General features: G+C 38.0%; 1 protein-coding gene across 7 annotated transcripts in view; it reads left to right on the forward strand.

Moving 5' to 3' along the window:
* The window catches only part of TOX (thymocyte selection associated high mobility group box), a 229,060-nt gene that overhangs the window by 180,878 nt on the left and 24,531 nt on the right, over positions 1–23,651 (forward strand). For all 7 annotated transcript variants that reach the window (XM_080380400.1, XM_080380403.1, XM_080380401.1 and 4 more), the window contains 2 exons: positions 5,760–5,990; positions 18,842–18,922. In XM_080380400.1, the coding sequence (XP_080236526.1) occupies positions 5,760–5,990; positions 18,842–18,922 (312 nt within the window). The remainder of the gene's footprint in view (positions 1–5,759; positions 5,991–18,841; positions 18,923–23,651) is intronic.

A 23,651-nucleotide genomic window follows, 5' to 3' on the forward strand; every position in this document is an offset into this window, starting at 1 on the left:
TTACTTTAAAAGATAAATGTCAATTTATATAGCAGGTTTGGCATGCAAAAACCTCCCAAACCTCATAAAATCCTGAAAACCACCCAAAAAATACACAAGTATATTATTTTAATTTTGCAAACGCAAAAGCTGAGACACAAAAAACCCTGGAACTTAGCACAAAGTCATCCCATAAACCAGGAATAGAGCATATTGAAATTGAGAACCTCTAGCTCTGTGTTAAGGTCACTGCAAAATAGCTGTCGTGTTAGAGCAGTCCTGTAGTGTAGTGTGTACAATGGCCATATTTTGTGGGGGAAAGTTGCAGACTTACAAGAAATGTGAAGAAAACATATAGTGAGTCACTGAGGAAGTATAATCCAGTCAAGAAATGTAAGTCTGATTTGTTTTCATATTATATTGTTTTTCATGCCTCAAGCTATAAAATAATCATGTAATTGGAGACATATGTTCTACTACATTTTGAATAAATTCTGATTCAAAAGTTTTATTTCAGGACTTTCCTGTGATTTCACAAACTTTAGGTTTTAAAAATTACTGAATAATTCATACATTTTAAATGAGCACTTTCTTACTGAGGGAGACTTTAGAATACAGCTATGTAAAAATAATTCTAGGCAGCTTTTACTTTTTCAGAATAATTTATTTCCTACTCCTGTTGCTTTGCTAATATTTTTACATATATTGGTGGGAGTGTGCAAGATGCTCTAAACTTCTGGAGAAAACATCCACTCAAATAATTAAGGTGTCCTTTCTGCTTCTAACCAATATTTCAGTTATTTAGCCTACATTTTTCTTGTACTTTTTCACTGCAACACTTTGTGCTGGAAAAAACCTACAGATGTGGTTTTGTGCAGACAGTACTCATCTGAAGCTAATGTTTTCAATAAAGAAATACTAAGCACTGCAGACCAAGTAAAGCCTAGCCCTTTTTTTGTGTAAGCCAGTTTACATAGTGTTCAACTTTTTAACAGGCCATGTTATTTTAGAAACCTCTCTTTAAAATTCTCTCATGATCCATCTAAGCAGAAAAAAATGAAAAAAGGCACAAGACACAACACAAAATTAAATTTGGTGTGCTGAAATTGATACATTGCCTGAAAATTCAATAATAATTATTTCTCTGCTAAGAGAAAAGTTGTAAAGACTATTAAATTTGGTTAATAATGACAGAGTGCTTAAATTTGTCTTCAGCTAGTAGGGTTTAAACTGTAAGCTTGGTGGGGGCGTATTATGCCATACCTGTCCTCTATGGGATGTCTTTCTTGGGTCTTCATGAAAATGCCTGAAGTTGGCCACCATCAGAGACCATGAGTGGGCTGGCATGCCTGATCCAACGCAGCGGTTCTGCTGTAGTTCCCTCCATAGAAGACAACAGGGTTTGAATAATCAGCATAAGAACTTAGTGAAACTCCTCTGCTGTGTATCTTTCTGTCATGTTGCTCTTCCTGGAAGCTGCCAATGCATGGATGCAAATATTTAGAATAAACCAGCTTTCAGTGCAGTCTTTCTCCCCAGGCACAACAGTATTACATTCTCTCAGAGGGGCCTGTGAGGGTCCTTCTCACTCCAGAAATGTTCTTCCCAGTGAAAGAAGGTACTGGACGGGGCCAGGAAGAGATAGAGCAGCCGTTCCATCTCTTGTGGGAACCTCTGTCTTTTACCTGAATGTAACTTTGCTAAATTTGCAGTTTTCTCTTTGTTTTATAAACTTTTATGTAGATGTGTGGTATTACTTAATAGATTAGGGCCAGAGCTCACTAGTTAGTCCTTCAGTAGAATTAACATGTTGCAGTCATGTAGTAGCTGCTGGAGCTCACACGTTTGAGCAGCTTCATGAAGTCACTGAGATGTTCTTTAAGGTCCCTTCCAACCCAAACCATTCTATGATTCTATGTTGCTGCCGTAAGGACTGTGTGAAAAACAGCTCTCTTTGAATTCGCCATGTTATTAACAGCAACAGTGACATTCTCCCTATTGAACCAGCAGGAGAAGATGTTTGCCCGTGTATCAACATTGATCGAAAAGACAAAGTACATTTTGAAAGGGAAAATCACCTCAGTGTCAGATGATCTCCCTTAGTTTATGCCAGCTGAACACCCAGCCTTATGTGTGAAAGAAGCCTTTGACAGCAGATTTGATAGAGAAGTCCCTAACAACTATACCTATTTCTATCTAGAGAAAAAAATACAAAAATCTCAGTGTCCTGTTCATGTTTGCATGAATTTATAGAAAGAGGATGACTTTGATGAATTTATAGAAAGGTATGAACAAATGTGTACATTACATACGTTTGGACTAGAAATATAATTGTATCCCTAGTGAATGACTGATTTTCATGCATGGAGGAAATTACCATTTCAGCTTAATGTACATTTTCCAAATGCCAGTCATAAGGAAACTTTACAAACTGATGTAATTGTTCATGCACTGAGCTTCTTGGATGTTCATCGTATGGTAAATATTCAAATTGTTGTAAGCCTTATCCAACATACACAGAACTAATGGCAGCAGCTACTAAATAATTTTTGGCAATACTCATTCACATAAAGGCTCTTTCATATAGGCCTTTTGGACTTTAAAAGTCATATATTCCCTTGTACAAAAAAAAGAAAGGTGCTGCTTTATGGAGGGCTCAGTTGCCTTACACACTGTTGCTCTAAAAGCAAGACAGCTGAGGTTGCTCGACCATAAGATCAGTGACAACATTAGCATAATATACAGTATATACAGTCAGAAAGCTGCTAGGTCTGTGGAAGTATGAAATGTAGTCTCAGATCAAAGATATTTTTTCTGCAAGTGGTGTACATCCCTAAGTCTCCTTTATTCTTTTAATCAAATATGTGGAACTATGGTTAGAAGAAGAAAAAAAGAGAGAACTTCAAGATCAATAGTTTTAAGTAACTATAAAAACATTCTAAACAAAGTGGCCACTTACCACATACTTTATTCTGACCATCTTAACACTGGAATATTACATTTACTTAATTCTTGCCATAATTCATACTGTTGGATCCTTAAACAAGTATTCGGTTATTGCCAAGCATAATAGTGAGCTGCTGGAAGCATTACTGGTTTGCAAATATGTATTTCTTCATAGATGGATGACAGGGTTTTCTTACATACTCATTTGAATATCACTTATGAGAGAATTTCAAATAATGCATTTTAGAGGGATGATAGTGAAAGGACTGCAAGTAGCAACAATTAACTAACAGAAACACAATTACTAAGGAATTGCTGCAGCATATTCTCTTTATGTGGTAGAGGTTTTACAATATTTACTTTATATGATAAGAGTTATAAGTAGAATTCTATGTTGTCTGTTCAGCCTATTATGCAGATGGTGCTTGATTAAAATCTATTTTAAACTACAGCGATTACTGCAAGATAGTGTGCATAAAACAGCTCTCCTAGCTCCATTAAAGGCTTTGGTACTATTGCAGTTTATTTTAAATATGCTTATAGACATTTTCCAGCTTCTCAAGGGACATTTAGATATCAACGATGTGCCTTACTTGATAGTTTTAAATCCTACACTAGATATTCTTGTGATCTATTATGTGTGCAACATGGTTAATGTACACTTTTTTAAAGTGAAAGATTATTGCTTTCTTGTGATAAATAAGTTAAATACATCACGATAATTAAGCAATAAGCCATGACAGGAGGTGGATTACCATGAGCTAACTACACCTCCAGGGATTTTGAGGCACAAGTCTATGCCTAGCAGAATATATATGGTTTTTATTTTATTTCCCATCTGTCTTTGCTTTGGTGGTTAGAAGTGGAGTCTATGAAGCTGATAGACTGATGGGAGCATAAGGTAGGCCATCATCTCACCCATTTGCAAGGTTATTAGTACTGGAATTCGGGTATTCTTTTTATTTTCATATAAGACAAACAGAATTTCCCCTGTGAGTACTCTTTTTTAACAGTAGGCTTTTGAAGTCTCTTGATCATTCAGGTCGGAGAATAAGATTTTAGAGCTGTTCTCAGAACAGCTTACCAGAAGACTTCTTAAACAAGTTTCTGCAGCATATCACCTGGTTTAAGGGTAGGTTAAGTAATCTAGTATCCTAATATGCAGAGAACTTTTAAATCTCATTTGTCACTCTGAAAAGAGGAAAACTTCAGTAAATAATAGAGGCAAAATTTTAACTATAGTCCACATTATTGTCAAGCCTCCTTGTTCATGGACTTTGCACGGAACTGTCTAGAATTTAGACTGGTATTGCCAAATTAACTAGGAAGCCTAGTTAATTACCATTTAACTGGTAGTTATGTGTACCCTGTAGAATGAAATAATAGCAAGAGACTAAAAGTTGGATAACTTTGTAATGGGAGCACACTGCTTCTGTTTTTCCATATTTTCCAAATGCTGCCAATAGGCTCCATGTCCATTAACCTTGTATTAAAGATGCATCTATGGTAACATAATGGTAAAGAAACAACCAACTTTGTTTTCAAATTGGGGTCATCACTTTACTGCTGTGCTTAGTAAGCCACAGAGATCCAGGTTGTTCATTGTAGTCACCTGGGCCCTGCTGGACACCACAAAGTGGTGTGTATTGAAAAAAAACCAAACAGATTTTTGCTCAAAATGAGAATTTCCAGCCATTTTCCTCATGCAGTTGCACTGATTTGAACATCGGTGTTCTGTGTCACTTGATATGCATTATTAAAAAATAATAATATAAGGATGTGATAAAAGTCATGCCTACTAGATCCTTAGCCTAGAGCATACTTTTCATGCTGTTGAACTTCTCATACTTCAAAACGCTTATGATGCATATTACTCTGGCCATGTCAACAAGAGAAAAAAGCCTTTGAATCCTCTGGTAAAGTCACACATTACTACAGGTATAGAGAATTAAATGATCGTATCAAGAGAAGCTGCTTTGCTGTGGAGCTCCAATCTGTTGAAAAATCAGGACAGTGTTCCTTTATGTGCTTGTAAGTCACCTAGGAAGGTAGGATGCTTTGGTGATCAGGGTCTCTGAGCTATTCAGTGGAAAAGCGAAGTTGCATTTAACAAATTTGCATAAATGATCATGTGCAGGTTTTTTTCAGGTGATGCATAAATAATGCACGTGCACTTTCCTTCATATACCATTCCTTTTTCACTCCTTTCCTCAAACCATTTGCTTTCACATGAGCAGAGGAAAAAACTATGCAACTAAATCCAGATGGATCAGAACTGATCCTCGAAAGGGGTCTAAACTGTCTGCATTGAGAAAGCTTTGGTTCTTCAGATTTTAATTAGAAAGTGTGTAGGGGAATGTCTATAACTTTAATAATTTTAGTTACAGTCAGATTCTCTTCAAATTCCCTGGAAGGTGTACCGCCAGTTGCAGTGTTCCTGCTGTCTGCAGGTGGTTCATGTGGTTGAACTGGTGGTCAGGCTATAATAAAACTAATTACATTTGAATTTAGTCATTATATGCATGTTATAGCTGTTAGCAATGAAACTTAGAGAAGGTGTAAAGATGAACAGATGAACTATAAATGAGATTATAGCAATTACATGAAAGGAAAATATAAAGCACTTTGAGGGAAAAAGTTACATAATCTGAAATAATGAATTTTATACATGTGACTAAGGCAGATGGTGTCAACATTTGAATTATCAAAGATGGCAACTAAAAGTCCATTTTTGCTTACAAAATCCAAAATCTTTGTATCACAGAAGCTGTAACAATGGATGGACTGAATTAAATTGGCTTTTTTAATAGTACTTTTCTAATTTTATGTTACAGGTCAATGGTGGAGAGAAGAGACCTGCTTCAGATATGGGAAAGAAACCCAAAACTCCCAAAAAGAAGAAGAAGAAGGACCCAAATGAGCCACAGAAGCCTGTGTCTGCCTATGCATTATTCTTTCGAGACACTCAAGCAGCCATCAAGGGCCAAAACCCCAATGCTACTTTTGGTGAAGTCTCTAAAATTGTAGCTTCAATGTGGGACGGCTTAGGAGAAGAACAAAAACAGGTACAAATTGTGCTGTAGCTCAGAGGCTTTGTTTCAGGAAAGTGTTATCAGGGTCATCTTAAACACTGTAGGCAGCTTCTTTTGTTTGCCAGGATGAAAACTGAATATGTGCCATCTCAGGCATCTGACTTAAAGAGACTGAGATAAGGAGAGTATCGTTTCATTTCTTCTGTATTAAACCACTAAAAGTGGTGGGGTTTTTTTTAGTTTTGCAGTGTGGCACAAGCTTTAGGATTCTATTTTGGATTGTTTTATGCCAAAATTGGTGGGCCCAAGACTTTATGATGGTATTGCCCTGTCTATGACAATGTGGTGTAAGAGGACCTTGCTGCCAAAAATTGTATCTGTGCAGTGGGACGTGACATATATCCAAGCTCCCAGTTGCAGGTGTTTCTCTGCCCCACAATGCCAGAAGGGGAGCTGGACTCACATCTTCTCCCTAACCCACCTGGCTTTTCTGAAAACAGTTAAGAGATGTGTTGACTCACATCATGACTAGCATGAACCCTGGAAAATCGACGTTGTTCTGGGGTATCCTCCAGCATACATGTGGGCTCTGGAAAACACATCCCATAGTTACTTCCATTTCCCATGGAAAGGCCTTGGTTCTGCAATAAGGCCAGCAGAGCTGGATCTGAACCTTTGCAGAAACCCCTCCAAGTCAGTCAGATGTTATGTAAAAGTGGGCAACTCTGGAAACTCATCATTTTCATGTGGTGATGGTTGGCAAATACCATTCATCCTTGCTATTGGATACCATTGCTTTTCTATTGTTATTGGTTGCATTTTTACTAACTGTGAACAGGATGGATTGGGTAGATAAATAAATGAGAACTTTAAGAAATAAACAGATATGGAGGGAAAGGATATGCTGAGTGAGAGTTATACTGGCTGCAGGAGACCTGGGTGGGAGATGATGTCAGCACAGAAAGAAGAAAAGTACTGGGACAAAAGCACATCTCATTCATTCACACTGCGCATATTATTATTACAAAATTATACTTAATAAGGCTAAGAATTAAAAGGAAAATTTTGATGTGATTTTTTGGTAGGTAAAACCATTTAGGCTTAAGAATTTTACTTTGCTAATAACTGGATGGCATAGGTGGTACATCTTGATCCCTGTTAAAAATATCAGTGTAATAAGATTCAAGATTTGGTACTCATTGACTAACTAGCTAAAAAAAAATATCTTATTCATCTAGTATCCACCATTGAATAAGGTCAACATTTGGAAGGTTTAGCTGGAGGAAAGGTAACTTTCTAAACGCAGGGATCAGAGAAGTCACTTGGCTTAGCACATTGGGTTTATTTTGTTGTGTTCTTTCTTTCTTCTCCCCTTTTTAGTATGTCCAGCAAAGGCTGAAGTTATGTCCCAGATCTGACAGGCTGTTTAGACCTCCCAGTACCACAGTTTTGTCATAGTCAAACTTTACTTTTTGGGACCATGATAATGGGTGTTCACTTTTGACTCAGAAAAATTAGGGACTATGCTTGTGGTTAAATCCACATGCAAGAGGTTTTGATGCCATTCCTTGTTGTCCCATGTACCTGCCAGCCAGCAGGAGGGACAGTGCTGAGCCACACCAGGAACAGCCACTGCTCAACAGACTGCCCAAACGTGTAGGAAGCAGCCTGCTGTCCCCACTGTGCTTTGCCAGGACCTCTGGCCAAAGCTGAGAAACTATAGACTGTGGCATCTGGCCTAAATTGGTTCCTACTGCAAAGAAAGGTCTTTGCCCTGAATCACTCCCTGGGTTGAAATCTGGACCTCCAAACATGTATCTCAGGAGTGCTCCAAGTAGTTACATCTGTATCTTGGACCCATCTTGCTTATCCGTGGGATTGGGGATCCAAATTTTTCTGAAATGATGAAAGGCCTGGACTTCTCAGGACCCTGTCTCTCTAGTGAATCTTACATCTCTCTAGTGATGAAACCAAGCAAAAATTATTTATTTAGGCAAACTTGTGCTTGGTTTCCTCAACCATTTTTCATAATGACCCTTAATTTGTGGCTGTTGCAGGGGTGCAGTTTTTCCTTCCATAGTGTTTGCTCTGCTTACAACACAAAACTTGACTTAATGAATAAAAGTCCCAAGACCATGTAATGGATATAAAGCTAAAAGACTATAAAACTCACATTTCCTTTGAGCTTGTCATGTTAGTGGTACCAGCAGAAAAATGAAGTCTTTCCATAGAGTTCTGTTTAAGAAAAGTGCATAAAACCCTAAATTTCCAGCTATACTTGGATTTCGTATTTGTGGTTGAAAGCAATAATTGAGTAAGTCCTACCCTAGAACAGCAGAACAAAATTTATTTTCTTTATCTCTGTTTTCCTTAATTTAAGTTGGAACACAGCAGAATGATGTGTTATGGAATCCAAATGACACATCCTTGAAAAAATGGCTGCAACTAGATTTTTAAGCCAATTATTCCAAGAGTTTGGGTTAGCATATCTTTGTTGCTCTTTGACTCATTTTGCCTATTCATTATCATCTATTAAGCACATTGTTAAAACTCCAGGCCCAGGCCCTTTCTAATCTAGCACTGTACAAAAAAGGATAAAAGATAGTCCTTATTTAAAAAAAAAATGGCAATCCTATTTTCTAGAATAAATTTAAACTCATTCTTTATTCCATTAGGGATCTAATAGTACAAAGTAATGATTACAAGACATCTTAACTGACTAGATAGTCTGTATTTTAAAGCCCTAATTTTTCAGATCCAGAGCATCAGTAACTGTTAGGAAACCTATGTATCTGCTAGGAAAATTGGACTCTAAAAATACAAATGATTAATGTAGCATTTGGAATTTGGCATTGAAGAAGCTTCAGAAATTCAAAAATAGTTAAATAAAGAAACAATAACATCATTAGAGGAATATTTTATTGATGAATTCTACTTGCTGAAAAGGATTCGATTATCATAAAGCTTCTGGCTTTTATGTTTTGGAAGCTAATGCTTATTCTGGAATTTAAATAGAATTATGTTTCCAAATTATGTTTTCTGAATTGGAACTCCTTCTACTATTAAAATAGTAAATACAAATGAATCAGAAAGTAGAACATAATGCAGCTATTGAGAAAGAAGAATAACTTCATGTCTTCATGCCAAAATGAAATCTTCTTTGTTCCCATGACCTGAGCCAGCTTTTTCTGAAATGCATAGAATTCTTGTTTATTCCTGAAGATTGACCATAGAATAAATAAAGGTACTGAAACTCAGTAAAGTAATGACCTAAGGGCAGTATATGTATGTCCAAGTCTTTGCAACAAAATTTTGATAACCTGACATATTAGAGTGTAGCTTGAAAGGGTTTGTACAAGAATCACGTATGTTTTTCAAACTGAATGAACTAGAAAAATGTTGTTTGAGAAAACAGGATTTGAATGACAAAAAAGGAAATGTTATTGTGAACTAGATGATAGGGAGTTCCTTACTGAATTTAGGGGGAAGTTATGCATGAAATGGATCACACTCAGATGGTCTTACTGTGAGAATATTGCAACTTGTTAGATAGTGTACTTCCACTCTCATTTTACCATATGAAGACATTTGCATTTTTGGGTTGTATGCTATAGCTTAGTGCACAAGGGCCATTTTCAAACAGTGCTGCTGTGTGTCTGTGTTTTTTTGTCCAAATCTATCTACACAGAGGAGTCTAGAAATTAAAGGGACATTAGTGGTCATGGTGGACTTTGTCATAGTTTCTTCTCAAATTCTGAATTTGGTACAATAATTACACATGATCAGAAGCAGGGACTGTGTGTTTTCCTTTATTTTTCACTGTAAATATTTTCTGAAACCGTTCAGTTTAATAAACTTGTGAATGAAGAGCAGCTGTAGCCGTAGTATGTTGAGGTGCATTCTCCTCAGTGCTGTAGCCGTAGCACAGGGAATATATTCAATGGCTTTTCTAGTTCTTCTCTTAGGATCACAAACACTGTTTTCTCCTTAGTCAGTACTATACTTCTGTGCATCCTGGGTTTATAGCTTATTTATGTACATATTTGCCCTTTGCACACATTTTTACAGCAAAGGGGAGAAAAACAGCCCCCAGGAAAGAGAGTTCAGTATGCTAAATGGTCAGGTCTCTGGCTTTCAGACAGAATGCTGGTTCAAACTGGGTAAAAAGGCTACTTAGGTCATTTTTCTGTCCTTAAATGAAAAAGGAAAGTCATTTTAAATCAGTACCAGATGTGCATGTACTAAATGAACCTTAAGTTTCTAATTGGAGTCCTAGTAAAGCTGTAATAGATGTGGCAAATTACAAACAAAATGTTCTTGTTTACATTAATGTAACTTTAAAACTTCAGCCAAAGACCTTAATAAATGTGCTATTATTCTAAAAATGGAACTGAATGTCTATTCAACATTCAACAAAATTAATCTCTGGTGTAACTTTTCAGTGACTTAACTGGAATTCTAGCAGGAACAAATCTGGCCTCCTATGAACAGCTTAGTGTGCATATATGTGTCTATGTGTGTATGTCTTTCTGTGTGTTTACTTAAATGTTGCACTGGCCTTACAGCTGGAAGAAGGATGGATTCACCTAGGGGACCCAAAACTTAATGATCGGAAGAAGCAGGTGAAACAACTGTTTGAGTGCTGTAACATATGCCTTCTTTCAGGCTGCATAATTCATGCACAGTAATATTAGATGCAACAGTTCAGCTCAATAGCAACACCTCATTATTTTATCCCTCAGTATTTATTCCTATGTTTGACGCCTCATGAAATTACTGTTAATGTGTTTATATAAGGGCAGATCTGACACAAGTGGGAAGAATTTAATTTCCCACTCATTCTTTCCTGCTGATGTGTCCTCTTCCCCTGGTAGAAGTGGCAAGTGTAAATAGTTAATTTGCTTCAATTATGAGCCTGTCCTGCTAAATTAGAAGCAGCAGGAATATGAAGAGCCAGAATTATACTTATGAGGCAACTGACAAATCCTCGGAGCTCACAAAATCAAATCATTTACTCCTCATTGGTGCTCAAAGACCCGCTAGATAAAAGCTGCGGCTTATTCTATAACATCTGATGGAACTTGGATTGTATGTTACCAATACTTAAGTAAACTGAAGTCCTTGTGCATTAGTGTCACCATTTGTGATGCTGTTAACCTTTTCACTGTAACCCATAAGCTTTCAAGGGTTTCTATTTTGGTCACTAAAAATAACCCAGGCTGATCTGGGGATGAAAAACAACAGTGTTTTGTAAGTCTCTCTTTTGATTACAGGGAAGTTTTAGATGTAGCAGCACATTGTCCAGTGCTGGGATGAATCGGGTAGATGAGGAGAAAGTTTATAAGTAATGCTGGCCAACCCTTCATGTCTCCAAAGCTTCTCTCATGACATGAGACACCACAAGTCACATCTAAATGGATCCAAGATCAGTGTTTCAAGAGGCCTTCGCTCTGGCTGGCCTCCGGGAAAACCTAACCTAGCTCCTCCTCCCATCACACCTCCTGGGGTGTGATGCCATGTTGCTGTCCCATTGCCTGATGTGACAAATGAGCTCATCCCATGGGTGGAAAGGCCATTGCATTCCTGTTGCGTGGCTGTGCCTGTGAGGTGGCCAGGACGTGAGACAGCTCAGGGGACTGCAGTGTGGCTGCCAAAACAGCTCCAGAGAATACGCAGACCATCAGGTCAAGATAGTAACATTTTGAAAATATAAATTTACAGTTTGTTCACCCTTATTCATGCTTGTATACTCATGCAGGTATTTGTTATCCTACCTCTTGTTCCCCCCATTAAAAAAGACCTTTTTTAAATTGCTATCTTCATGCAATCTCCAAGGAATAGCTTTAACACACCTGTAAGGGGATGAGAATGTATCTTCAGTTTAGTAGATAAACAACCATGCAAGATTTAAATTTAACTATTATTTTTGTAAATGAGAATAGGAAGTGAAGGCACAACTGTGTATGCCCACTACCAAAGTGTGTTAAAGGAAAATAGATTCAGGAATAGGCACCACAGACAGCAACCTTACACCTCCCCTCCCACCTACTTGCACCAGCAAAGTCACTTTCCCTAGTGTTGCATCTTAGGCTTGTTTGGGAGATCAGCTGTTTATCTTGAAAAATTTCTGTAATGAAATTGCACTCTACCCTTTGCACCTTTAGACAGGTGCATCAAGAATTTAAAACAACTGGCCCTCACCCAGGTGTCTGCTCCTTCTCCCTTCCTCTGCAAGCTTAATGAGCTGGAACATGAATGGGCCAAGAATAGGCAGGCATACACGCAAATACAAACTTATGTCTATGTATATGTATATGTATGTACATATGTAAATTTGTATCTTCAGATTGTTGTTTTGCCTTGATTTCCACAGAGCCAGATGCTAAACCCTTAACTTCCACTGACTTCAGAAGCGGGCAGTGGCAGGCCCCCTGTTTGCAATGCATTCTTGCTGCAGGACTTTTGGCACCTAGTGCTTCCCTCTTCCCCCCCTAGAGCTGAGCTGAGCAGGACTGTGCTGTGCACTGGGGATGGGAAACCTTCCCCTGTGCCACAAAAAAAATAAAATTAATGGAGGTCACCACAGGAGCTGCTGCATCTTACTCTGTATAGGGTAATACAGGCTATTGTCTGCTGGCCCCCTTACCAGCCCACCTGGCAGCTTGGTCTTCCTCAGCCTCCCAGGAGCACTGAAGTCATGGGGAACATCAGACACCCCTCTGCTCCGGGTGAATTGCTAATATCCATTTGCTACATGAAATGGACACAGCTTCCAGATAAATACAGCACGTGGCTGCCAAGTTAAGAGCGTTGACTTTAACTGCACTTCGCCTTCTTGTTGCACTTGAAAGGAGCTGGGCCAAAAGCACCCCAGATTCCAAGTACTGCTGCAGCAACATGTATAAATGATTGCCTTAATTTTCTACTTATTCTTCTTCCCCACCCTTTATCCATATATTTGAGCCTGATAGGAACATGGCTTTAAATCATTTGCGCACAAAACTGGATTTAGGCCCAATTATTATGCTCCATTCCAGCTCACAATCTTATTTTTTTTTAAAGAAGAATACCAGCAAGTGCAAATAATCACCACATAAATCATGTGTTTAATGTCATTTTTTTTGTGCCTAAGTTTCATCCAATGTGGTTCTGATAAAACGTGCAGCCTTGCTCCTGTAAGCTGCAAGCATCAAGCCTGCAAGGTCAAATCTAGGCCTGGTGCACACGGCTGCAATTTCCAGTGATCTCCATCGAGTCTCACTGTTTGTGCTAGAGCTGAATTTGGCCTGTGATCTTTCCCCTGTATGCCAGAAAGACTGAATCCTTTCCCCTAAGCCTCTAATATGTCATCAGTGTCTTTTTCATGCTCTACAGTCAAAGAGACTGCTGAGCCATACAGCTAGCCCTGGGCCTCTTTCTGTTACTGTATGTACCTAGATTAAAAATCAAATGGTAACATATTTCAGTATCCATTAAGCAATTCTGAGGAATTTTTTTTCTGACTGCTGTGGGAATATCTCTCTCCATATTTTAGATGAGCGTGTGCAGCTCTAGGTGCCTTTGCTGCAAAATCAGAAGATTAAAACTAGAGATATGTCTCCCACTTGGAAAAAATACAAGTTTTCTTTATGAGCCTAGGTATGTAGGGCCAGGAACGACAATCTGAATGTGGAATTTAATTCTGGATTGCAGCCTACTGTATTTTATCAGATGCCATTCCTGTAACTGTAGCCTGTGAAAATGACATTCCCATGGGTAATAAGACTGCAGAGACCAAAGAGACAAAATCGGTCGTGTTGCTTTTTGATTTGCTATTTTTGCATGTACTATTTTGGGAGGGGGGGGGACGGTTATGGAACACTTCCATCAAAATAAATGTGGGCACCTTTACATCACTTTAAAAAGACAAACATAACTTTCTTGTAAGTGTCAGCTCTAAGGAGACATCCACAAGATAAATTGAAAACTTCCCCTTCTTTGTCATCCTCGTACCAGCTATTTAGGCAAAGCTAGGGAAGTAGCATGGTTCTTTGTAATGTGCTTTGTCAGCTAGGAGACAAAGCTTTTTTAGACTACCAGGAGGCACAAATTCTGAAAGTCTCTTTTTCTCCTAAGATCATCAGTCAGTGTAGCTCTATTATCAAAGGGGGCTGTGGTCACTGATGTCTTCTTCCATTAGTACCTGATACTCAAAACTGAGGATGTTTGCAAATGACTGAGTGCCTTTTTTGGCTCTTGTGACGATGACTAGGAGAAGGGACATCTGTTCCCCTAAGGGAACAAGGGTGCAAGCCTCATGGGACAGGGCAGGAGTCCTGCTGCATGGTGTTTTGTGACTGTGTTGATACTCCTTCACAAGCAAGCTGAGAGGAAGTTCATTGGGAAAAGACAGCTAACCAGAACAAAAATTTGGCTCAAGGCATTACAGGTATATTTCAGTTATATATATCAGCCATGAGTTTCATATTACCCAACACGTAGAAGAACACAGGAGACACAAAACCTGCCTCAAGGAATTTATGATCCAGGAAGACAAGAACTAAGCAGCAGTTAAAATACATAAAGCAAAACATGACCAAAAGTTGGCATCATAAAACAGAAATGCAGATATTCTACTGTGGTTTTAATTCAGTAAACCTCGTATTTGTGAGTGCTTGTGGCTAACTATATAACCCACAACCACTCTATCTCCAAATGAAACTTTGGAGCAGTCCGTTTAAGGCTGTGCAACACTATTAATAAAAAGAGTCGGCCCTTGAGGTAGGCTGCTACAGTACTGGTAGCCCACAGGTATGGTCAGCCTGGGGAACCTAGGGGCTGGTACCAGGCTGTGACGTTACCATGGTAGAGCCCAGGGCATCCGTTTTCCCTGGTGGCCTAATTCCAATGCTATCGCATATACTTATATGCACAAAGTAGAGTTTCATACCTACTCCTTTTGTAAAGTATCTTCTATATTGTTGCATGATTTGCTCAACGGTGTAAGGGAACTTGAAGCTACCTTACTGGGTGCACTTCAGAAATGTAATTAAATAAGGACGGACCTGTGTATTATGCTGTGTAAATTTGCATTCGTGAAGCACAGTAGGAAAATAATGCCAGCAGCTTCCATTTGTAGACAAATGAATGTAATCTTGGTGTTTTGGGGTTTCTATAACAAGCTGAAGAGAATAAGAATAAATTAAACTGACCCACCCTGCATATACAGAAATGATGTTTTTTTCTGCCAACATTCAATTTCCACAACCAGGACAATACAGAAAATAAAATATTGTGTGAAGAAATAAATCTGCTGCTGAATCAGAATGGGCCTTTACTGCCTGAATGAAAATCAGTTGACATTCAATTATCATGTTAATTGAATTAAAGCAAGATAGAAATGACTTAATTCCATAAGTATATGCTCCTGTCAATTTACTTATTTAATAATTGTTGCTTGCTTGATGGAGGATGGGAAAATGACCTTATAAGAGATTTCTGAGGTCTTAAAAATAAAATCAAATATTCCCACTATACACCATAGACAAGCAACAGAACAGAAGTCTGCTTCTTGATACGGGAAGAATGTTAAATATATTATTGGAAATTATGTGTTTCGTAATTTGACACTGTCTTAAGCATGAAACTCAAAAGAGCTTCAGCCATTTTCTAGAGCACACTTGAATGGCAACACAGCCTTTTCCCTCCCCAAAAGCACTGCAAGGATGCAACTCTGTTATACTTACTACAACACAAAACTATTTAAGCCTGAGGGCTAAAAATTCTCACAGATGCAGAAAAAAAAGAGTTTGAGAGGCGCAGCTGACTTGCTCATACCTGTTTGAGGTGCTGCTGCAAGTGCTGGGGACGTGCCCCACTTCCCCTGCCTTCATAAGCACCCAGTAAAAGTGCAGCCTAGCACAAATGCAGCAAACTGGTACCCACTGCCAGGGCCACATTCATTTGCCTTTGGAGAAAAATATTGACAGCCAGACCTTGTTGATACTCATGAAAACTAACAGCTCCACAGACAGGCAGGACTTACCCTAATTTTTCATGTAAGCCAGGACCAATCAGAATTTCAAAAACTAGCATGAGAATCGTCAGCCCACTTGCCTGCTGACCTGAACAGTGGGCATCTTCAAAAGGACAACAGTATATAGACAGTGAGGGTTCAAGCTGTTGTCCTCAGAGGACATGCCAATGCCCTTAGAAGCACAAAGTGGGGTGAGCTGACCGCCCTCCAGACAAGCCAGCTTGCAGGGGCTGTTCTCACCAATGCAAAACGTCGAAGCAGGCTGGAGTCATCAAAAACTTTTCCCCATCCACTAAGGACTTTCTGACTATAATGACCTTCTATTACATGGTTAATGTTTATATTACCATGGAAGACGTAGTGTTCATTATTGGCTCACCAGAAGACCCAAGAAAAGAGGGCAAGACAATGTGTACACTGAACACGGTAGATGTATAGGTAGGAAACAATTAAATAATGGCTGTATGATGATGTTCCTATGAAGTAGTGATGTTTTATATGGAGTTTTACAGAATTATTGTTAGCTTCATATTATTGAGTTAACCTAGTGCAGTATGACTATTTGAGGGAAAGTCAGGTCCCAGAGGACTCTTTCAATATGGTCTGACTGTAAGAGCACAGCAGCAGTGTGTATTTTTTATATTTGTTTAATGCAAAATAAAATCCAATGTGGAAGTAGTAGATACATGATCTTTTGAAGATCATTATTCTGTGTAAAATTCTTTGTTCAGCTCTGTTTTTTAAACTAGCTATCAGAATGATGCAGAAGCATTGCAATATACAAAGCGGTATAACAGTCTTTGTTCTGTAGGTCAAGCTAAATTCATTTTAGCAGCTAGGAACAGATTGTTTACTATTTTTTTATTCATTTTCAAAGCAAACACTACATTTCCCTAATAATCACAAGCGATTACAACTTAAAAAGCAAATTGCTACCTTTTTTTTTTTTTTTTTTTTTGCAAAACAATAGGAGATAAGCCAACACTCTATATTTATCTTAATCTGGAGAAATTACAAGGGTGCACAGATACAGTTGCACAGTTAAAACCAATCTTTTTTCCTCTCTGTCTTTATATTTACAATTTTAGAAGTCTAAGACTTCTCTGTTTCCATTATGATCTTTTGCTTCCCTGGGAAGCAAAATCTTTAATCCTTTTAGGCAGCCTCTGAGTTTTACCAGCCCGTATCTGAGGTTTGTTCTGTCTCTGAAAGCAAAGCCTCAGTGGGAAAAAAAAAAAAAAAAAAAAAAGTATCTTGAGCACATTCTTTATAAAAATGGTGTTGTACTGGATCCTTCCAGCCTGACACTACCACTCTCATTTTGTAGTCTGCAACTGTATTGTCCTCTGTGCGTTCACTCTGTGCTGCCAAATCCTCTCCATTACAGGACTGCTGGTTTTACTGGAGCACTGGAAGATCAAAAGAGATCACTTTAAAGTTTCACAAAGTTTATCCTTCTGGGAAGGAGATGTACGTGTGTGTTTTCCAGCTGTGGAATTCAGAACAGACCAAAACTGTCATAAATAGCTTTGCCTATCTTTTACCTTTTAATCAATAGCTCAGTTAACTAGGCAGTGTGGAATGGGAGGGGGAAGGTGGGTAGTCTCAACCATCTTCATGAGGCTTTCCACAGGTACCCAGGTTGTGCACTTGGCTGGGGAACTGAACAGCAGAGGCTCAAAGCTGCAGTTCCATTTTGTGCAATATTGTGAATTTCAGATGTCCAGGAACACATGAATTAACCTCTGGCTTGTGACCTAAAAATTATCAAATATAACAGCAATGAAAAATTAAATTTCCTTTCCCTTTATTTGTCTCCCTCACTTTTAAACCTTCCATTTAACTGGTTTTTAAATTTTCCCCTGCAAAGAGGAGGCTAACAGTCAATCCTGCTTAGTTACATGAAGCCAAGATGCTTGTATGACTCCTGAATCTACTCTTTCAGGGGAAAAAAAAAAACCCAAACCCAAAACATTAAGTAGTGAGAAACTTGTGATAATACTTGCAAAGAGAAATGCTGACTTATTCCCAGATCTGTCACTGACATGGCTAACAGCAAGGCTCCGTGGATCAGAAACTGGTTCTCCTCCTGTGATCTTTCAATTCTATGTCACAGATATCTATGTATGCTTTGCTAACATCATCTGTAGTTCTATGAAGTCCTACCTAACTCTGCAGATCATCTTTGATCTTGAAATCTGGGCAAAATCGAAGTGCTTCTCCAAGCTCTTTAATCTATTATGAGATTGTGCACATGCCACATTTAAAATAATATGTTGAGTTGAGAGAAATGTACAGAAATAGATCCATGCTTCTGAGAAGTTAATTAGACTGATATGGGATCAAGACTGGAATAATGACTAACATTTATTATCCTTAGCAGCTCCATGAAGCTACTTTGACTGCCCCCAACAGTTTATCCGGGGAAGAGAGAAAACCTCTTGGCCGATCTGTGTGGTGCTGTCATCTCCTTCATTTAGCTCAGATGTCTTTCTGCACATTCTCATCTTCCCTAGAGGGTTTAACTTGTCTCACAAGTGGAAGCCAGTGAAGAGGCCCACGCTTGTCTTCCCCATCCCTAAAGGTCCCATTTGAAAGTACGCCCCACACTTCACTTTGAACAATTAAACCTGAGATGCTATGAGATGCTATGAGAGATGTTTTTTCAGTACTGCTGGGTAGTTAAAGGGTGTTTCACAGTTGGAACAATATTTTCTTTACAATACTTGGTGTTTATTATTTCACTGTAAGCAATATGAGGAGGAAAGGCTGTTTACTTAGAAAGACTTTATGAAGATGCATGAGACACACGGTGATATATAAAAACAAAATCAGATTAATTTACCAATGTGACACTCTTTGTTTTTAGGTATACAAAAAGAAAACTGAAGCTGCCAAGAAGGAATATCTGAAGCAGTTAGCTGCCTACAGAGCAAGCCTTGTATCCAAGGTAACACATAATGTATATACACACATATATATAGTGACATATTGCAAACCATTTTCAGCATTTATATGGTGCTGAATGCCACAGTATTTAGTGCAAATAGCCTTGTTTGTTATCACCTTAAACTCAGGTTTAAGGTGCAAATGCTCAATAAACACAGTCATCTCCCCATGAAAAGGTATCCTTCCCCTTCTGGTCATAAGGACAGCACTTCCTCAGGCTGGGAGTGTCACTGCAGTTCCAACAGAGGAAGGATATACTGGTAAAAAAGCCTCAATATAACAAATGCAATGTCAGGTACCTGCCATGATACCTATAAGGGGAAAAAAAAAATCATACACAAAATGCCTGGGTTTGGTTTGGTTTTGTGGTTTTTTGGTTTGGGTTTTTTGGTTGGGGTTTGTTTTGTTGTTGTTTTTTTTTTTTTTTGTTAAGTACTGCTTTTTACCTTGTAATCTCCAATCAGAAAAAGTCAAACTCAGCTCACATAGCAATTTTTCATAAAAAAATATGTGACTTTCTATTTTACATCCAGCAAGCAAATCGTGTGAGCCCAGCATAGATGGCCATAAGGGTTTTGTACTGGAACACACCAGTGTATCCCCAGTACACAGCTGCTGTACTAAATTGATTTGTACAAACATTCTTAGTGCCCATAATTTTGTAATAGACTCTAATAAATTTTTTTATAAACTTTAAAATATACAGAAGAATGAGAAATTACTGCAGTGTGTCAATGTGAAAAAACAATCGAGCAACTTCAGAATCATACCAGTTAGAGTCATTGGGTTTAGGTCTGAAAACAATGTTTGGGTCTGAAACAAATACGGCTATTTTTTTGTTAAATAAATAAAATGTATTTAGTGGTAAAGATGGGAGTATGAAGGACTGGCATATATGGCATGAGTAAAGCTTTTTGTTATTTGTGAATATTTTTTGGGTCTTGCACTATACTTCTCTGTTAATTTGGACACATTTTCAGAGGAAGACTATATGATTAGTCATACATGGACCTTTCATGCATCTTTCTTACATTATCTTAGTATTTGGTCAGTGTTTCTTCTAAATTTAAAAGCCTGAAATATGGGTGTAACCTCATTCATTTTGGGGGGTTGTGTCTTATGCATTTTAATTTTATAGCTACCATCATAAATACTAATGCATTTAGTTAAGTGAATGACAGGGTATCTTTAATGTCTGTTTTAGGACTGTTTGGTTCTAGAAATACTCATTGCCTTCAGAAAGGGTACCACACAAACTATATTTTTTAAATAGCCTGCTTAGTAGCAAAAGATAGGTCTAAAAAGTGCAAAATATTCCAATAGGTTTTGAAGAAATGCATGAAGTCAACTTTTCACTTGTGAAAATAACTTGGCTGTCCCTATTCAGCACATCATGGACTGTTTACATAACACTATATAGCTTAATTTTGAAATGGCACATGTAAAAAATGAGATTTTAATTTTGGGTTTATTTTATTTGGCAAGAGAAAAAAGTGTACTGTGGCATTTTCTGAGGGCTTTATTTGGAAAAAAAAAATTAAAGATTGTTGATCAGTTCAGTACATGAATCTATTTGTGCAAATACTTAAATTTGTTGTTAGTCAGAAAAGCACTGAAGCATTTTCTTAACTTTTAAGCAATTATTTAAATTCTGCCCATAATGTCATGTTTTCCTCTAGTGTGGAAAATATCAAAATGTAAACCTAATGAAGCTGAGTACTAATTGCTTACTTTCATGAACACGCTCAATGAATCCAACAGAGCTGGCATGTAACTAAAGCAAATCCATTTTGGAATAAGGATGTAAAATACCCAGATGTAATATATCAGTATATTCTAAATTATTATTAAATATTTATATGGCACCAGAAGAGTTGTAGTTCTTTAGACAAACATGTAAGCATGAAGAAATATATATAATACATTATTAAGATTGTCTGGAGTCCATGTGGTCTGTTACATCCATGTGTTACATTACCATCCATAAAAGCTGCTTTTAGAGAATATTAAGACTTCAAAACCTCATTCTCAAAAGTTAAGACATGCCAAAAGTAACATAACCTTTTCCAAAAATGCTTTAATACATTATTAATAATTTGCTCACATGATATGTTTTATATTTTATACCTCACTCCGTGTGAGTCTCATTTCATATGCTTATAATCAGGTGTTCACCCTGGATGCTCCCGTGTTGTATTTACTGCATGTTGTTTAACCTTGCTTCTTTGTAGGATTTTCTGTGCTGCTCTTCCCAGCAGTGTTTTAGAGTAAAGAAATTCTCAGTAATACTCTGGAGCAGGAAGTTTGTATTGTCCGTATTTTCAAACACAACTAAATCATTGTGAAATCAGGTTTTCAGTAATTTTGGCTGTCGTGCTAGGGACATCTAGAACTTAATTTTTCAGAATATATGACCAATATTACACCCTTCATGTTCATAGCAGAGCTTCAGTGAGTTCAGGGTCAGCTGGCTGGCAGCTATAAGATGTTCTTTGTGCTTCACATCACATCAGGACACCCTCTTGCTATCCAAATGATGAGTTACCCAATTATCGAACTTTCTTCCTTGTTCCCTCCCAGGGGACTCTGCCTGTGGGAAGAGGCAGGCACAAACTGGCAAGGGTAGGGATACTGCTTGGGTCCCCTGTCTCTAGTTCAGGAGGTGTTTCACCTCCTACGGCATGGCTCTACCACTTGCCTAACTTTTGAACACTGATTATGCCACTTTTTTCATAAAGTATTGCCAGTTTTTAAACAACTAGTGATTGTAGGGCTTGTATGTGAGAGTTAGTGTGTTTTTCTGCATTTATTTGCAACTCTTCATTTTTCTGAAAAGCAAAGGAATGGACATATGCCATGTTATACCTCAGTAGACCAGACTTGAAGTTGAATCCACTACACCCATCTTGGCCATTTGAGATGCTGGAATGGTCACAATAGAAGATTGCAGAGAAATGGGGTAAATCTCCTTTTGCCAGGAGATTTCTTAGCCTCTGCCTGACAGCAGAATAACGAAATTCAGGAATGTTGGTTTCCATCCCAAGCTCTGAGGTGGGAGTGGAGTATCAGGTTGGGATGGTGGGCTTCTCCATAATACTCAGCCCTTTGCCTTCTTTTCCCTGTTTCTTTTTTTTTCCCCATTTCTTTTTTTTTTCCCTTCCCTCCCCTCCCCTCCCCTCCCCTCCCCTCCCCTCCCCTCCAGCAAATCTTTACTTCAGCCCATCTTTCTCTTGTCCTCTGCATCCTCACTTCTCCTTCATACACTCATAGCCATGGGTGCATGCTAAAGGAAACTGGAGATAAACATGAGGGACAGGCTACCTGCTCTTCATCATATAGAGCAACCAATACCATGTGGAGGAACAGCCTCAGCTGCTTTCTCAGATGATACACATTTATAAATTTGAGTGTGATTTCATGGGAAGATGAGATATCAATCTTTGACACCATCTGTCATTGTCCCTTCCAGATGTCAAGTACCTCTGCCTTTACATCCTAAGGAAGGGCACCCAAATTTTTTGGGAGGCATACAGTGCTTTCCTCTGGGTGCATTCTTGACAAAGCTTAGCAGTTCTGGTTGGAGTTTGTCACACACACCCACACATGCACAGAAAAGTCACTTGCGCACCCAGTATGTATAATTTAAGACTGTGTTATTTGACAAAATCATAATTGAAAAGGGTGGACGTGTCACCAGCAACTTCAGTAACAGGATTGCAAGCCCATCTCTAGTACACTTCTAAATGCTTTAGTGAGGTCTTTATAAAATAGGGCTACCACCCAGTAAAGAAGGCAAACATATGATTGTGTAAATGTCAGTTATGCATTAATCTCCATTTAATTTATCAGTTTATTACCTGCATATTCTCCTTTTTTATAATGATTGAAATTAATGGGGCTGTTGTTGAGTTTGTTCATGTGTGTAGGAATTGATACGTAAAGTAAAAATCACTTTACAAAGCATTATATCTTCTGTAATGCAGATTGCCATATTGCTTATAGTACTGACTAAGCCTTTGCATTGTAAACAAGTGTCTTTATATTTGCACTTAGTTGCAACTTTTAGTACTATTCAGGTCCAGAAATGCAGTCTCTGGTATCTGGTAATTTGTACAGCATTACATAAAATGCTGTGAATTGCATTTTTACTTTTTCATAAAACAAGCACTTTTTCTAGCTTAACCAGCCTTTTTTCTGGCTGACATTAGAGTTTTTGCTGCATCTTTCAAATACATATATTTAATAAATATATATATGAGTAAATATTAAATGCTTTCATATATTATATATGTGCATCTACATACATTTATATAACAATATATGCATATTATGTATCTAACATACATAATGTATATGTGCATATAAGTGGTACATATATGTATATTAACTATAGCAGCTTAAACAATTATCAATTGTTTATTGCAGCTTAAATAAGTGTAACTGTTTGAATAGTGCAAAGACATTTCCCGTTTTGTTCTCTCTGGCTAAATGAATCTTTAATTCTCTCTGGGTAGTGACACAACTTCAGGTTTCATACAGATATATTTTAGCAGCTATGGCTGAAGTTAAAACCGCTCAGCAAGGAAAATATTACTAAAATTAAAAATACTCAAGCATATTTCAAAACTGGTGTTGTATCTGAGTCAGAGTGGTGTCCTCACTTGACATTGCAGCAAGTGCATTGGGCACTTTTCAGTTTTGTGGATGGTGCAAATCCTTTGGACATGTAA

The sequence above is a fragment of the Falco punctatus genome, assembly GCF_963210335.1.
Source record: "Falco punctatus genome assembly, chromosome: 3".
NCBI classification, from domain to species: Eukaryota; Metazoa; Chordata; class Aves; order Falconiformes; family Falconidae; genus Falco; species Falco punctatus.